At 38.2% G+C, this 17,783-nt stretch overlaps 1 protein-coding gene and 1 pseudogene across 3 annotated transcripts in view; both read right to left on the bottom strand.

The window, feature by feature from the left end:
• DOCK7 (dedicator of cytokinesis 7) overlaps positions 1–16,271 on the bottom strand; it is a 163,422-nt gene extending 147,151 nt beyond the window's left edge. For all 3 annotated transcript variants that reach the window (XM_023754662.1, XM_023754661.1, XM_023754665.1), the window contains exons 1-4: positions 16,228–16,271; positions 10,428–10,533; positions 6,471–6,646; positions 6,216–6,284 (exon numbers count right to left, since the gene is read on the bottom strand). In XM_023754662.1, the coding sequence (XP_023610430.1) occupies positions 6,216–6,284; positions 6,471–6,646; positions 10,428–10,533; positions 16,228–16,244 (368 nt within the window). In that variant the 5' untranslated portion in view covers positions 16,245–16,271. The remainder of the gene's footprint in view (positions 1–6,215; positions 6,285–6,470; positions 6,647–10,427; positions 10,534–16,227) is intronic.
• On the bottom strand, positions 3,387–4,314 carry LOC102428893 (annotated as a pseudogene).
• Positions 16,272–17,783: the final 1,512 nt, after the last annotated feature.

Raw genomic sequence — 17,783 nt, forward strand, 5'->3', positions numbered from 1 at the left:
TCACCCCTTACTGCCTCCCCCCTGCTGGCCTGATCACCCCCAACTGCCTCCCCTGCCGGCCTGGTTGCCCCAAACTGCCCCCCCGCCAGCCTAGTCACCCCTCACTGCCCCCCCCGTCAACCTAATTACCCCCAACTGGCCCCTTGCCAGCCTGGTTGCCCCCAACTGCCCCCCTCTGCTGGCTTGGTGGCCCCAAACTGCCCCCCTTTCCGGCCTGGTCACCCCCAACTACCCCCTCTGCTGGCCTGGTCACCCCCAACTGCCCCCCCCTGCCAATGTGATCCCCCCTCGCTAACCCCTCTGTCGGCCTGGTCGCCCCACGCAGCCTGCTGTTCAGTCGTTTGGTCGTCCCTCACTAACCCCCCTGCCAGCCTGGTCATAGGCAGCCATCTTGTGAGGGCGTGGGGGTTAATTTACATATCACCTCTTTATTATATAGGATCTTTCTGTCCTCTGGTCAATTGCTAAGATAAAGCTCTACATAATTACCCATCTAACCACACACATTACCATTTCTATGACTTCCTATCATGGCATTCTCACCCTCATTTATTCTGTTCCAGACACACTGACCTTTTTTCTATTCCTTGAACATTCCTAGCAGGCTTTTAATATGAAGCCTTTGCATGTACTGTTCTCCCCTCTACCTAATGCACTCTTCCCCCAGATATCCAAAGTGCTCACTATTTTAATTCCTTCAGGTCTTTGTTCAAATTCATCTTTATCAGATTACTTACATAAATTAGAAAATTTAGTCCATAATCTTGGCTCTCCCTATCCCCCTCACGCTATGTTTTTTTTCTCCACAAGATTTACGTCCATCAAATCTAGTATATATTATTTATCAGTGTTTGTTTATTGTCCATTGCCCTCATCCCCAACTAGAATGTAAGCTCCATGAGGGCAGAAATTTCGTTTTGTTGATTGCTTAGTATAGTGCCTGGCACACACTAGACTCTCAGTTAAGTACTTGATGAATGAGTAAATAAATAAAGTACTTTCTGTCTCTTTCTCCTTTGTGCTGAATTATGGAAGATTTATGTCTTCATCTATTCCACTCTTCCATCACATCTACTCTGCCATTAAGCACATCTGCTGAGTTTTTAGTATTTCTCATTGAAAAAAATTTTAATTTCCAAAGACATTTGTCTGGCTACCATATCTGTTCACATCTCTTTGAAGATATTAATTATATACTATATACTTATATGTCCTGATAAGTAGTCCATTAACTGTTTCATAATTGCTAGTTTTTTATTCGTAGTTTCATAATTCTTTTCAAATGCAATGATTTTCATCAAATACTTGGCAATTCTGAGTTCTATACTTACTTTTGAATTTGTATCCCCATATCTGTCTGGAAATACTGTATCTGCTCAACCCAGTCCATATCCAGTAGTTATGGAGAAGAGGCAAGTCATGCTGCCAGGCAGTCTGTCAGTACCTTGTCTTCTGGGAATAAGGGCTCCTTCTTACAAGGTTTGCCCTCTCTGGGCACCGTACTATCAACTCAAGCCCCCAAAAGTGCTGCTCTCTTTAAAAAGGCACATGGTGCAGGGGTTTCTAAGCAAACAAATGCCAACAGTACCCTAGGCCACTCTTCCACTGCCTATATTCACTGCTTCTGAGCTTAAAACACTATATACAGGGTGCGCGGCTAAAGTAGGTTTACAGTTGTGAGTACAGGAAACACAGAATTTATTCTTGTATTATTATTTCTTAATTATTTTCCATATGAACTGCAAACCTACTTTTGTCCAACCATGTATAGTTCTATCTTCCAGGGATACTTTAAAACTTCTAGTCTATTAAAAGAACCCTTTTTGTCTTCCATTTACCACTGTAGATAATAAATAATATCTAGTATAACAAAAAATATGTATAAGCTTTGGAATCTGATGCCCCTATGTTCTAATCTCGCTAACTCACTGTTTGGCTGTGGGAGATCGAAGAATTTACTTAACTACTCTGAGCCTAAGCTACTTTTCTGTTGAAACCTTAAATGAGATGAGTATAAAGTGCTCAATAAAATGATCAGCACATAGTAAATACCCATACACATTAACTACCTGACCCTGTTGCCTAAATCAAGGTCAGCTACACCATGATTAAAATTAAGTAGTAAATTCCATAATTCTAGGTTAACATACTTTACAATTAATCTTTTATTAAGATTTCTGATTATAAGTTTCCAACATACATGTATAGAAGTAAAGACTTTTGAGTTATCTGACAGAGGGACAGTTCTCTTCCCTAAAGTCTAAAAGTTGGCTATTGAAATAGTTATCAAAAGTGTAAGTTCATAAAAACAGCTCTTCTTTAGAAAGAGTAAAAGTCTATGCTTTTATTAGGTCACACTAAAACTAAAAAGCGTGTCAGCAGTATCCCCAAGAGTGATGCTTAGCACAACATTAAATCCAGTGAAATAAGACGAGCCATAAGGGCAAAACAATAAGCAATGGATACATCATTGTCGCTGGAACAACAGCACACAGTACTTCATTTCTGAAAACTACAGAATAGAAGTCATGAAAGACTTCTCCACTATGTCAGTCATCATATTTCCTTTAAAAAAATAAGGCTTAAAAGTCTCATTTAAAAGTAGCAAAATAAAAGGAGTTTTATTTGAAGTTGAGTGTTTTATTATTAAACTTTCCTGTTTTCCTACAAGACTGTTGCTTCAATGTATAAAAACAGCACCAGTAAACACAGAATATTATAAAATTAAGACAGTATTGTTCATCATTTGACACTGTAAGGACTAACAAAAACTTTCTCCACTGCCAGTCATTTTCAGTGGAAATATCATTAAGTATTTGACCCAAATCCAGAGACAGATTTAAGGAGTTATAATCCTATCTAACAAAGAGGGAATATGCTAATTGACGCCATCGCAAAGATGGGGGCACCCACAGCCAATAAGGAGGGAATATGCGAAGTGACTGCCACGCCCTCAAAGATGGCGGCGCCCACAGCCACAAGATGGCCGGCAGGGAAGGGCAGTTGTGCGCAATCAGGCTGGCAGGGGAGGGCAGTTAAGGGCGATCAGGCCAGCAGGGGAGGGCAGTTAGCGGTGACTAGGCCTGCAGGGGAGGGCACTTGGGGGCGACCGGGCCGGCAGGGGAGGGCAGTTGGGGGCAACCGGGCTGGCAGGGGAGGGCAGTTGGGGGCGATTGGGCTGGCAGGGGAGTGGTTAGGGGGTGATCAGGCTGGCAGGAAGAAGCAGTTAGGGGCAATCAGGCAGGCAGGCAGGCGAACGGTTGGGAGCCACCAGTCCCGGAATGTGAGAGGGATCCCAGATTGGAGAGGGTGCAGGCTGGGCTGAGGGACAACCCCTCCCTCCCCACCAGTGCACGAATATCGTGCACCAGGCCTCTGGTATTATATAAGGTTTAAGATAACAATGCTATCCTTGAATTACATAAATTTTAAAACTACATTTTACCACAGATAATTCCAGGAATTCTGAATATTATAACTGTAGCCCAGCCTAAAAATCATAGAGTGTTGTAAAAAGATGCATATTATGTTTATCTGCAATCATTAAAAAGTTAGGGGTATTTTCTTCCAGTAGCATTTTTGTAGTTTCTTTTTCCATTGGTATTACTAAAATTGCTATTTTAAAATCTCCTATCCACCACCAATTTCTGACAACTATGCTAGACCAAGATGTTTCATGCTACTTTATTTAGGTGGGGGGTCCATTTTCACTCCTCACTACTTTTTATGTATTTCTCACATGCTTCTTCACTCATTAGTTCATCTTGTTCTGAAGGGTTACTCAGTGTCAACTTGATCTGCCAACCATCGTCATAACAAGCTTTGTTGGTAAGTCCTGGATTTTCTAGAGCTTCATTAATTTCAGTTATTTCTTCTGACAGAGGAGAACAGGGTTCACTAGCAGCTGTCACACTTTCCAGAGCACTACACTCATCATTTGTTCAATTTTGTCCCAATTTCAGGCAGAGTACAGTATATAACATCTCCCAAAGCTTCCTGTGCAAAATTGCTGACTCCCACTGTTCTAATATCATTTTCTGTTGTTATCCATTCATGTTTCTCTGTGAATTTACACAGGGAAAGTAGACTGGGGCTGGTGCACAGCATCCTGACAGCACCAGCCCTCAGACCCCCTGGCCTCTGTGGTTAGGGCATGGCAGGTGCAAGTTCTGTGCCGCAGATAACACCATGTTCACAGGAGTCTATTTTATTTCTTAATCTAATGTTATATTTCAAAACTATACATGAGAAAAATAAATTTTGTGGTAGAATAAAACATTATTTTTTATAAATATTTGCCGGAGGCCAGTCCATCCTTGTTGCTTGACACAGTCGCTGCAGGGAAGAAACATCTGCACAGCATATGTTTCAAGGGACCTGGCATACTGTTCTTAATATGTTTGCTCCCCTTCTTAGCGCTATGTGTTCTAACCAAGGCCACCTCCCCAAGAAAGGTTGTTTCCCCAGGTGGGGATTTTTCCCTAGAGTTAGGGATTAACAGGACTAAGGAAGGGAATAAATCAGTAAAACCCCTTAACTAAGTACCAGGCGGGTAGTTAATCACCTTAACTACGAACAATCACACTTAAGTTACATAATCTTTACTTAGGATAATCTCCTTCAGTTACTTCCTTGTAGCTTAACAGAACAGTAGAGTAGTGACCTTGGAATGGATATAACAAACGCCCTAACCTTTGGAATCGAATGGATAGGATTAAAATCAAATGGTATAAATACAGATGTAACAGGAGAATAAAGAGAGAACCTGGCTAGAGAACCTGGCTAGAGAACCTGGCTGGAGAACCTGGCTATGCTGATCATCTGAACGCTGCCTCCATGTCATTTCTTCTTCGCTGACTCCATCCACACCTTTGGGAACCCCTGGACCGCTGGGGCTGGACCCCAACAAATATTTACCTGATTGAATGGATAGATAAAAGACTTGTAAAAATTTATGCCCTAGCTGGTTTGGCTCAGTGGATAGAGCATCGGTCTGTGGACTGAAGGGTTCCAGGTTTGATTCCAGGTCAGGGCACATGCCCAGGTTGTGGGCTCGGTTCCCAGTGTGGGGCATGCAGGAGGCAGCTGATCAATGATTCTCATTCATCATTGATATTTCTATCTCTCCCTCTCTCTCGTCCTCTCTGAAATCAATAAAAATACATTTAAAATACAAAACAAAACAAAAACCTGATCTTTAAAAAAAAAATTCAGTTAATAAAAGGCACAGATATCTCAAACAGCTTGATCTGGAAAAGTGGCTATTAAATATAACTTAAGCCCTAGCTGGTTTGGCTCAGTGAACAGAGCGTCGACCTACAGACTGAAGGATCCCGGGTTCAATTCTAGTCAAGGGCACATGCTGGGGTTGTGGGCTCAATCCCAGTAGGGGATGTGCAGGAGGCAGCTGATCAATGATTCTCTCTTATCATTGATGTTTCTATCTTTCTCACCCTCTCCCTTCCTCTCTGAAATCAATAAAAATATATTAAAAAAATTTTAACTTAACTACTTAAGTTTCAATAAATTGAATTCTTTTTTAATAATAAAATTATTCATCAATAACTATCTATGATTTCCCAAAAGAATTAGACTACAAATTATTTTAATTATATACTATCAGTTATTAGTGATCTATGATAACATGGAAATATTATCTCCACAAACCTATCTACACTAATAAAAGAGAAAGATGCAAATTGACCATACCTTTGCGACACCCACCGGCCAATCAGGAGTGAGTATGCAAATTACCCAACAAAGCTGGTGGATTAATTTGCATATGCAGGTGCCGAGCAGCCAGGGGCGGGACGCTTGCGTTCCGCAACTGCCCCAGCCGCTCCGGGCCTCTGGGCAGCGTGGGAATGCGGAAAGGTGGCTCCAGGCCAGAACAAAGGCAGAAAGGTGGCTCCGGGCTGGAGTGAAGGCGGAAAGTCGGCTCCAGCCAGAGCAAAGGTGGTGCCAGCAGCCAGGGGAAGGAAGGCCCATTCTTGCACGAATCTTCGTGCATCGGGCCTCTAGTTATTTTATAAGAAAAGTAAGTAAAAGTAATTGTGGAACTCCTAGAGAGAAGACATCTAGCTGAAGACATCCTTTGCTTCTTCAGCTATTTGTTTAAAGAAATTTTCAGGTTTCATAATTATTATTAATTTACCTTAATCCATTTATAGATCCTACTTAGTATTTTTAAATGCTATAATAAACATATAACTTACTTTCTTATCACAATTGCCCAGTCTTCTGTATAACTTCTTATACAATCTCTAACATGTGGATCCATTTCACTATTTTAAAAAAGAAAACATTTGTAATTTAGACAGAAAAGCAGCGATGTTGTGAATTTGGTTGCTATAGCTCTATGTTTGTATAACAGGAAATAACCCCACCATAAGAAATAGGATATAAATCAAATAATGGATCGTAGCCTTTCTGTAGTTACTGAAACCAAAAATAGGTTAATGTTTCCTTACCTTTCTTCAGGTACAGCTGAAACAAGGGTTCTGCAGTCCCTAGGACTATGAACAACTTCAATATCATCTGGAGGGAATTCAACCAACTCCCTTAAAGGCCCAGAATCCACACCTAAAGGATGAGTAGCAAGGTACTCTTCCAAATCCACTGCATCCACTGCTTCTGTAAGGGGCACCTTTATAAAGGGGGGTGGGGAGGGAGGTGGTAGGGAATAAGAGGTGAATGGAAAGGAAGAGGCAAATGTTAAGAATTTTAAAACTTTAAGCAAAAAATTTTTATTCTTTAAAATATAATAAGTTTTAACCTAATTACTTCTAAATTGTCAACAGATGCACTAAAGAAACTATGAGGTTTTGGGTTATAATCTCTTTAATCCTCTTGCTTAGACTTTATCCATGCCTCTCACGTAAAGCCAGCAATGATCATTAACAGTTTATAATACTTTACAGTGACAAAATGCTCATTGAGGAATTCTTTTTTCTTTTTTATATCTTTGGAATTTTCATTTCTAAGTTTCTAAATAGTACTTTTATTTTATTTGTTGCTATTGTTGATTATCCTAGCAAAAACATATAACCAGACTGCGGTAAGCTAAAAAATGGCCCTCCAAAAGATCTCCCTGTACCAATCCATGGACCTTTCATGACAAAAAATTAAGATAGCCCTAGCCAGTTTGGCTCAGTGACTAGAGCGTCGGCCTGCAGACTGAAAGGTCCTAGGTTCGATTCTGGTCAAGGGCACGTGCCTGGCTTGCCCCAGTAGGGTGCGTGCAGGAAGCAGCCAATCAATGATTCTCTCTCATCATTGATGTTTCTCTCTTTCCCTCTCTGAAATCAATAAAAGAAATATTTAAAAAATAAATAAAAATAAAAGGTATGATCTATAATGTGGACATTATCCTCAATTATTTGAGTGAGTCACAAATGCAATCATATACAGCTTTATATGAAGATAGGAAGAGTTGGGCCACACAGAGGAGAAAACCATATGAAGACATAACAAAGACAGATCTAAAGATTTTGGCCTTAAAGACAGAAGTGATGCAGTTACAAGCAGCCATCGGAATCTGGAAGAGGCAAGGAACTAATCCTCTTCTAGATCCTCCAAAGGGAGTGAGGCCTTGCCAAAACCTTGATTTCAGTCCATTGATGCTGATTTGGACATAAGCACTGTGAGAAAATAAATTTCTTTTGTTTTAAGCTACCCAGTTTGTGGTAAGTTATCACAGCAGCCAAAGGAAACTAATTCACAGACCACATTAAAAGTTTCTATTAGTAATAACAGAATATTCAGGACATTCCTTAGCCAAGTTGAAAATATACTTTTTATTAAGACACCCAACTTCTTTTTTGATTCAAGAAAGAAAAAATATTCAGGCAAAACTATAAAGGATTATATAACAAATGTACAGATGTGGACCATTGGTGTTCTGAAAAAAATACAAAAACACACAGAATTACCATATGATGTACCAATTTCACTTCTAGGTATATACCCCAAAAAACTGAAATAAAGACTCAAACTGATTTTGCACACTCATGTTCATAGCAGCATTATTACCCATAGCCAGAAGATGTAAACAACTCAATGTCTATCAACTGATGAATGGACAAACAAAATGTGGTTTACACATACAATGAAATATTATTCAGCCTTTGAAATGATAGCACACTAGAGGCCCGGTGCACGAATTTGTGCACAGGTGGGGTCCCTCAGCCTGGCTGGCAATTGGGGCCAGGGAGGGACCGAGGGAGGTTGGCCGGCTGGCCGGAGAAGGACCGTGGGAGGGGTCCAAGGTGTGTCTGGCCCTCTCACCCAGTCCCAATCGGCCAGACCTCAGCAGCAAGCTAACCTACTGGTCAGAGCATCTGCCCCCTGGTGGTCAGTGCACGTCATAGTGACTGGTTGAGCAGTCGACCGAATGGTCGGCCAATTGGTCAGACACTTAGCATATTACACTTTTATTATATAGGCTGATACAACATGGATGAACTTTGAAGACATTATGCTGAGTGAAATAAGCCAGATACAAAAGACAAACATTGTACAATTCTACTTATATGAGGTACATAGAATAGACAGATTCAGATATAGAAAATAGAGGTTACCAAGGATTGAGAGGAGAGAGAATAGGGAATTATTGTTTAATGGATAAACGGTTTCATTTTGGGATAAAAAATTTCTGGAAATAGCTAGTGGTAATAGTTGCACAACACTGTGAATATACTTAATACCACTGAATTATACATTTAGAAATGAGCTGGTAAATTTTATGTTATGTATATTTTAACACCAGATAGATATATAGATAAAAAATTTTTAAAGAACATTTTTTAAAAATTGAAGTCAATGCTTCTCCACCCAGGTATTATTTTGGGGGCAGTATAATTTTTAAGATTTAAAGTATCACAAATGAATATTCAATAAATATAATGACAAAAGTTGGGAGACCTTACACATGTCTAATTCAAAATTAATCTTTCCTCAAAATACCAATCGTATCAAGAGTAAGTGTTAGGCCCTAGCCAGTTTGGCTCAGTGTATAGAGCGTTGGCTCTGTGGACTGAAGGGTCCCGGGTTCAATTCCAGCCAAGGGTACATGCCCAGGTTGCAGGCTCGATCCCCAGTAGGGGGTGTGCAGGAGGCAGCCAATCAATGATTCTCTCTCATCATTGATGTTTCTATCTTTCTCTCCCTCTCCCTAAAATAATTTTTTTTTAAAAAGAGTGTTAGGGTAAGTGTCATAGGAAGCTATGACACTCTCTTAAAAACATTAAATCATATAGAGGATAATTGGTCTTGTTTCTATAATTCATAGAGAAGGTCAGTGGCTTTCTAGGTGTAATGTTAGCTAGATCAAGGAAACAAATTTATTTTTGCTATAACCATCTCCATTCCCTCTGATGCCCATGGGGAGACAGCAGCCTGGGTTAGTCTTGGGATGTAGTGTGAGCTCCTTACAACTATAAATTATTTTACAAGATTCCAAAGAAAGATCCTGTATTCACTGACAAAAAGAAGGAGATTGCAACATGATTTTATAAGAGACAGTGAATGATGGGGCAGTAAGCAGGGTTAAAGGGTGACAAAGAGAAGTAATAGGGAAGCACTACAGAATCTCTCACAGGCAATGTGAGAACTTGTCTAACTTCAGCAATCATTGCACTGGAATTTTGGCTGACATGTTTATTTTATTTTTATTTTTATTTTGGCTGACATAGAGTAAAGATCTCTTTCAATCCTTGGCAGCATGCCATCAAAACTTCTGGCATTTAATTAGTGGTTGTTTGGAGCTGGCGTAAAGGGGGTAAGAAGGTGATAGCTAAAGGGTTGTGTGTTGTTTTTTTGAGGTGATAAAAATATTCTAACTTGACTGTAGCAATGGTTGCACATATCTACGAATATATTAAATCCATTGAATTGTACATTAAGTGGGTGAACTTGTATGGTATGTAAATTAAATTTCAATAAAGCTGTTTTAAAAAGTTGAGCCAGAATCTAATCAGTTACAGGAAATACAGAAGTAGAAAAACAAGTCTACAAGGAAAAAATTTCAAAAAAGCTGCACAGAATCTAATCAGTTACAGGAAGTACAAGAGATAGAGAAATAAGTCTACAAGGAAGCAAACATAAAATCCAAAAGGCAAGAAATACTACAAGACAACTAACCCAATTTCCTCAACAAGTCAATGGCATAAAAACAAAGTTAAAATTTCAGAATTGATTAAATCCTGAATGTAGTTTCAGAATTGACTAGGAAATCAACACTTCTATAATACCTCCTAACACTCTTCCCCAACTCATATTTCAGGGAAGAGTGAGGAAACAATAAATAAGGTTATGAAACTAGTGATGCTATCCAATCTACTGGCTCTTATCTTTCCACTATTTTTTCATGGCCTAGTTAGTAATATACCAGTAACATATCATATCCATATTTTAAATATGCTACTTACTGTGGTATGATGGGATATATTGCCAACAATGTTGAGGTTTTTAAGCAGTTGAGGAGAACCACTGTACTGCCCAGAGATCTGCTTCCTAACTTCAGCAGCCACAGTTCTATAACAAAGAAAGCAAATACATTATTTTTAAAAAGAAAACAAACTAGGTTTAAAAAGGTAAGTATACTAAAGACTCATTTGAAAAACAACAAAACCTCAGCATGTCAATAAAACTATAAATTTATAAGGTATCAGTAAATACTGCTTACAATTACAGAAGAACATCTTTATAATGCTGATGTAGGGTATAAGACTGACAGACAACTTACATAAGGCTTTTTTCATATATGGCATATCAGGGAATATACTTGGGCTTACGATAGAGCTAGAAGCTATAAATATATGCATACATTAAAGTATATATTTTAAGGATATAAAATTAATTCTAAAATATTTGATTAACAAATTAACATATAAGAATTAGGAAGGAAAAAAAACCCTTTTTTTTCCTTTCTAATATTACTAGCTCTTCATTCATGCTCCAGAAAACGATTCCCTGTTTTTCTTAACTACTAAAAAATGTCATTATACTTTCATATAATGACATTTAATAGCTTTCCATACTCTGACCCTAAGCACCTTTCCCAAATTCTTGTCATTGAACTTAAGTTGCTTCCTAGAACACTGTTTCTCTCCTGTATCCACAAATTCAATTTTACCCTTAACTTGTTTTAAGGGTGAAACTTAAATGCCAAGACCTCTATACAACAAACTTCTTGACTCACTATAAATAAAAATATCACCCTTCTTTAAAAGCCTTTTATCATAACATGAGCATGTATCATAACCTAACTTGCACTTTCCTCCTATTTATTTTTCCATGTGTCATGTACAATCTACATAAACAGAGGCAGTGGTTTCATTTTTTTTGTTTTCCCTAAAATAGTTAACAAATGGTACTCAAAACAGCTGTATGTTCAGCCCTATGAAAAATATAGTATTACTTATTGACAATGAAGTAAACCACTAAGGCATTACCATAACATAACCTGACAGGTAAGTCTTTATTTTGAATCAGGATTAGAGTTTAGAAGTTCCACAAATTCAAGTCAGTTTTGACCCTTGGGGGCATACTAGTATATAATATATTTACTTAAATAGCATTTCTAAAACAAAATATTTTAGATATTCAAGTGACTTTATAGCTCATATCTATATTCCTTAGATTCCAAAAAACTATAAACCAAAATATTCAGCGTATCCTAAATCCTGTAACTAAACAACTTCCTCACATTAGTAATATTTTTATTAAGTAGAAAATATAACTCAGCAATACAAAATAAAGACCACTATCCACAGTTTTTAAGCAATTATTTTCCTGATGTCAATGCCTAACTTCTACCCTATGAGCATCAATCAACTGGCCAATTCTCTATTTTATAAAACTTGCCTTCTCTTCTTTCACTCTTTCTTCCTATCATTTCCATAGCACATAAAGTGAAACAGGCTTCATGACCTGGTTTCTGGATGATACTTTTGACCAGCCTGATGATACTTTTGTTCTGAAGGGTTTTGAAGCTCAGAGCCCTGAACATCTTGGTCCCCATTCAAATTTCCAGCTAAATTTCTAAACATCTCATTTTCTAAAAATTATCCAGATTTTTTATATAACCTTTTCCCCTTCTCCTCATTTCATATCTCCTTGCTTTTTTATATATTCAATCATTCCACACACATTTATTGAACATTGTTATAAGCCAACTACTCATAACAGAAATTTTTGATATAATGTAAAAGAGCCATCATTCTTTAAGGTTCAAGATACTGAACTGCCTCAACTCTTTTTTCTATGGGTAACTTAAGGTATTTTAGATCACAGTTGTGTTTTATAAAAGGCTAATTCATTATTCATACTTGCCAAAACTTGGAAGTAACCAAGATGTCCTTCAATAGGTAAACTATAATATAGCCCATACAATTGAATATCATTCAGCAATATTTTAAAAATATCCTATCAAGCTATAAAAAGATATAAAAGAATACTGCTAAGTGAAAGAAGCCAATCTAAAAAGGCTACATATGATTTCAACTATATGATATTCTAGAAAAGGCAAAACTACAGTAACAATAAAAAGGTTAGTGGTTGCCAGGGAGTGCAGGGGGTCAGAAAAGGAAGGGATGAGTAAGTAGTGCATAGGGGACTTTTAGGGTGGTGAAACTATTCTGTATGATACTATAATGGTAGATAAATGTCAACACCTATAGAATGTACAACACAAAGAATAAAATGTAATCTATGGGCTTAATAATAATGTATCAATTTTGGCTCATCAATTATGATAAATGTACCACACAAATGCAAGAAGTTATAACAGGAGAAACTTGGTAGGGAAGTTTCTATGAGAACTACATGGGAACTCTATATTTTCTCCTCAATTTTCTGTAAATCTAAAACTGCTCCCCCAAAAACTCAATTAAACAAAATAAGTAAATAAGCAAACAAGGTTAACTCAGAACAGACACAGGAGGAAGAAAAGAACATGAAGACAATAATTATAGGTTAGAAATGAAAACTAGATAAGGAATGAAATCTTTAAGAAGGGTAATACAGATTGAAGAGAGGGCCAAGGGCAAATTCTGTACACTTCTGGATATGAAAAGATAAGAACATTCATTTCAATTCAGGACTCCCCTTTGCCCTTTTAATGAAACTATATGTTTGGAGTGTTTATTAAATTTAGTTGAAAGGCCTTATAATCTCCTGATCTTTTTGTCAAGATGAGAATATGAAGAAATCTTCAAAAAGAGAGAGACAAAGAACAAATATTCTATGTCTATCTTCTTCAGTGTTACTCAACTCACTATGCCCTTACCTCACTGTTTCTGGGCCTACACCATGAATAATCTAATGTGTAAATGCTATTTCATCAAATTAATGATGTCACTAATGGGTTAAGTAGTGCGATTACTTCATGTATATCTAAGAAAGAAAATTCTTGCCAATTAACCATCACACCATCAATTAACTGGAAGACATACCCTGATTTCATATGTTAAGAAGTGAAACTTGAAATAAAGGAAATGAGTATTTCAGAAAGAGAATCTTTTCATACCAGACATACAAAAAATAATCCCCATTTTACAAATATTTGTCTTATTTCTGTATGACATAATTTTCCCAAAAAAAGAAAATTGATAATAACTGAAAATAAGAACCATTTCCAAACTGAGCTGTAACAGCAATATCTGCAACCCAGACAGGGGATGTATTTACAATGAGATCTCTGTATAAAAAGACTTCATTAAATAGCAACAAGGAATTTTTCCCAAATAAAAAACAGTATCTCTTAACCATACTATGGTGCAGAGTATGCAAGACAAGAAATGTGATGAATACAGTTCTTGATAACAGTTAAAATACTTTATCAGATTACTTTTTCTGACAATTTTTGCTATACTTAGTGATAACACATATAGTAAAGCAATAGGGAAGTCCTTTTTACTTCTAATAAGCTATTAACATCAACTGAAAAGTGGAAAGAAGAGTAGGTCAGAAATCCCCTAATTACTTATGCTCCTAAATTAGAATATCTTCTTCCCCTCCCAAAAGAACATGATCCAATATTTGACCTATTGGTCTCCTTATCAACTCTCTCCGCCACAGGATGTTTGGAAATAACCAACACAGGACGCACATTCTGAGGGAAAGTAATGTTGCATTTAATCTTTCCTCTAACCTCCTCTCATTTTCAGATGCACCATCCAACCATGACTTCCAGAATGACCCAAGGATAATAGGCTAATCTGGGTCTCTCTCATCGCCAGTCAGCCTGAGTAAAGTGAATAAGGAGAATTTAGACTAAAATAAAAGCACTTAGTTGAGCCATTTCTTTAATGTCACAGAAAATAGCTCCAATGTAACATGTCAAATAAGAGAACAAGACCTCTTGGAACTGGCACTGTTTATATCTAAGATAGAAGTCAGGGAAAAAGAGAAGGGTAAGAGAATATACCAGGTAAGAAAGTATATCAAAGGCAACGCAAAAAAGGGCTAACTAAAAATCTCCAAAAGAAAAAGGACAAAAATAGCTGATGATGTCCCAGTGCTGTGACTATCAAAGTCAAAGATTGGTGAGGGGAGGAGCAGAGAGGGGGGAGGGGAGGGAGGGAGGGAAGGAGGCAGGCAGGCAGGCAACAAATGGTTCTTGGACACTGGTGTGAAGAAACCAGCTATAAAAACCATTTCTGGGATTAATGAGATATTTGAACATAGAGAAGCAAGGTATTACATAATTAAGAATTATTGGTTTGTTTACTTTTAATGTGTGAAAACAGTATTAAGTGTGCAAGAAAATGTCCTTATATTTTAGAGATACAAATGATTTAGCTTAGACTCTTTAGTTATTATTACTCTGGCTTAATGAGGAAAACTAGCAAATTAAATATGAAGTACAGATGGAGCAAATACCCTTCAATCAGTGTATCACGGCCTCCATAAAGCCCTGCCTGATTATTTCTATTCTATTTCACTTAGGTAAGACACTCCTTTGTGCTTTCCAAGCACTCTGTGTTTATCCATATACGTTCAAAGAAATGGAGTTCCTAGGAGGCTAGTTCAGACAGGCAGAGTAGCCAGACTGCTTTTCACCGTAGTATACGAAGAATCTGGCTTTGCTGACTTTCAACAGTAGGAAAGCCTGGTTTGTAAACATTCTCTTTAAAAAGAAGCACATAAATTGCAAAGTCAGTTTTTCTTAAATAGTGGCGATGCAACCCTCAACTATAAAATTCGGTGGAGAAGAAAAAGGTACAGTTAAGTATCAAGAATTTGGCTTCTCAGGCCTGGTACACTCTCACTCTTTAGGGGCACCTTTGCAACCTTCTTGAGGAATCGGGGAGGAATAAGAAAAACTTCACTTTCACCCTAGCTGGTTTGGTTCAGTGGATAGAGCGTCGGCCTGCGGACCAAAGGGTCCTGGGTTCAATTCCGGGCAAGGGCAGCATGTACCTTGTTTACAGGCTCCTCCCCAGCTCGGCAGGAGGCAACCAATCAATGTATTTCTCTCACATCAATGTTTCTCTCTGTCTTTCCCTCTCTCCCAATTTCCCTAAAAATCAATGGAAAAATATCCTCAGGTGAGGATTAACAAAAGAAAAGAAAGAAAAGAAAAACTTCACATTTGATTGGAGTATGCTTTGCTGTCTCTTATTTTGTATAAATGTCCCAACGCAGGTCAATGTCAGCCAATAAAGAAAGTGTACAGAGTGGGACAAAAGTAGGTTGACAGTTAGTTGTTCATATGGCAAATAATTAATAATTATTATTGTATTAAATAATAAATAATAACACAAGAATAAACTCACAACTATAAACATACTTTTGCCCCACCCTCTATATTCTTTAACTCTGTCTGGTAGCTCTTTTCTACTTCATTGCAATAATTGAACAATACCTTAATCATGGCATCTATCAAATTGTGAAATCTATTTACCAATCTCCTTGCAAGGAACTAAGCAATTAAAAAGTAGAACTTCACATTATTTATCCTTACACCCTTTAGCAGAGTGCTTTAAAAAGGATTACAAAGCTACAGTGGAAAATGAGAATAAAGAGAAACTCATAGTTCCTCCCAAAAAAAGTAGTTCAATAAGAATGCTAGAATGGAACGAGTGATGTGAGCTTCTTGGAGGAAGGGGGGTGGGGGGGAGAGGTATAAGAGTGGAAAGAGCCGAAACCGGTTTGGCTCGGTGGATAGAGCATCGGCCTGCGGACTGAAGAGTCCCAGGTTCGATTCCGGTCAAGGGCATGTACCTGGGTTGCAGGCACATCCCCAGTGGGAGGTGTGCAGGAGGCAGCTGATCGATGTTTCTCTCCCATCGATGTTTCTGACTCTCCCTCTCCCTTCCTCTCTGTAAAAAATCAATAAAATATATTTAAAAAAAAAAAACTTTGTAAGTCAAAAATGCATTTAAAAAAAAAAAAGAGTGGAAAGAGAGAAAAGCAGGTAGGTAATAAGAATGAATTTAGAGATTACATCATATATGAACTTTCCAAATGACTTTTAGAGTAATCTATAAGTATAGTTGGTTTCTAATTTATTGGGAAGGGACAAAAACATATGCTATTTTGTCTATTACTGTCAAATAGGTAAATATTTGCTGGTGGGGGAAAATCTGAATCCACAGATTCCTAAATGTATAACCTTTCTTTAAAAGCATAGCTGACACCATTATTATCCCATGTGTTAACTAGTAAGGTAAAAAATTACTACTGAAACTCTTTTTTTATAAATATATTTTATTGGTTTTTTACAGAGAGGAAGGGAGAGGGATAGAGAGTGAGAAAACATCGATGAGAGAGAAAGATCCATCAGCTGCCTCCTGCACGCCCCCCACTGGGGATGCGCCCGCAACCAAGGTACATGCCCTTGACCGGAATCGAACCCAGGACCCTTCAGTCCGCAGGCCGACGCTCTATCCACTGAGCCAAACCGGTTCGGCTAAAACTCTTATTTTTTAACAAGATATATAACATGTTTACATATCTCAAAGTAGTCTCTAATATATCTTTACCATCTCTGCAAAGGCTGGTTCCAGAATTACTTTCAAGCTTTATGAATATGCAAATAAAATTACTATGAGAAGCAGAATAGATTTTTCAATATAGAGAAAAGACAAAGAAAATAACTTGATAAAAGAAGACATCTTTAAAAAATAAATATAACAAATATGTGCATGACATTAAAAAATTCAAACTTCACAAAGAGGTTAAAAAAAAAGGTATATCTCTCTACCACTTCCAATCCTCAGCCTTATTCCCCAAATGTAACCACTTAATGTTTTCTTAGGTATTCTTGAAGAAAAAGATGTGTATTTATCAATATATATATACACATATACATATATCCCTTATTGCTTAATGTCCACATATGATATCATACAATAACATTTTCTTGATACATATCAGCACATCCTATATAATAAAGATGTAATATGCAAATTGACCATCACGCCAACACAAGATGGCCACCCCCATGTGGACACAAGATGGCCTGCAGGGGAGGCAGTTGGGAGGGACCAGGCCTGAAAGGGAGGGCAATTGGGGGCGACCAGGCCTGCAGGGGAGAGCAATTGGGGGGGACCAGGCTGCAGGGGAGGGCAGTTGGGGGGGACCAGCCCTGAAGGGGAGAGCAGTTGGGGAGACCAACCCTACAGGGGAGGGCAGTTGGGAAGGGCAGCCCTGCAGGGGAGGGCAGTTAGGGGTAACCAGGCCAGCAGGGAGGGCAGTTAGGGGCGACCAGGCCCTGCAGGGAGGGCAGTGGGAGCAATCGGGCTGGCAGGGAGCAGTTAGGCGGTTGATCAGGCTGG

This window comes from Myotis lucifugus, unplaced genomic scaffold (genome assembly GCF_000147115.1).
Source record: "Myotis lucifugus unplaced genomic scaffold, Myoluc2.0 scaffold_63, whole genome shotgun sequence".
In the NCBI taxonomy this organism is placed as follows: Eukaryota; Metazoa; Chordata; class Mammalia; order Chiroptera; family Vespertilionidae; genus Myotis; species Myotis lucifugus.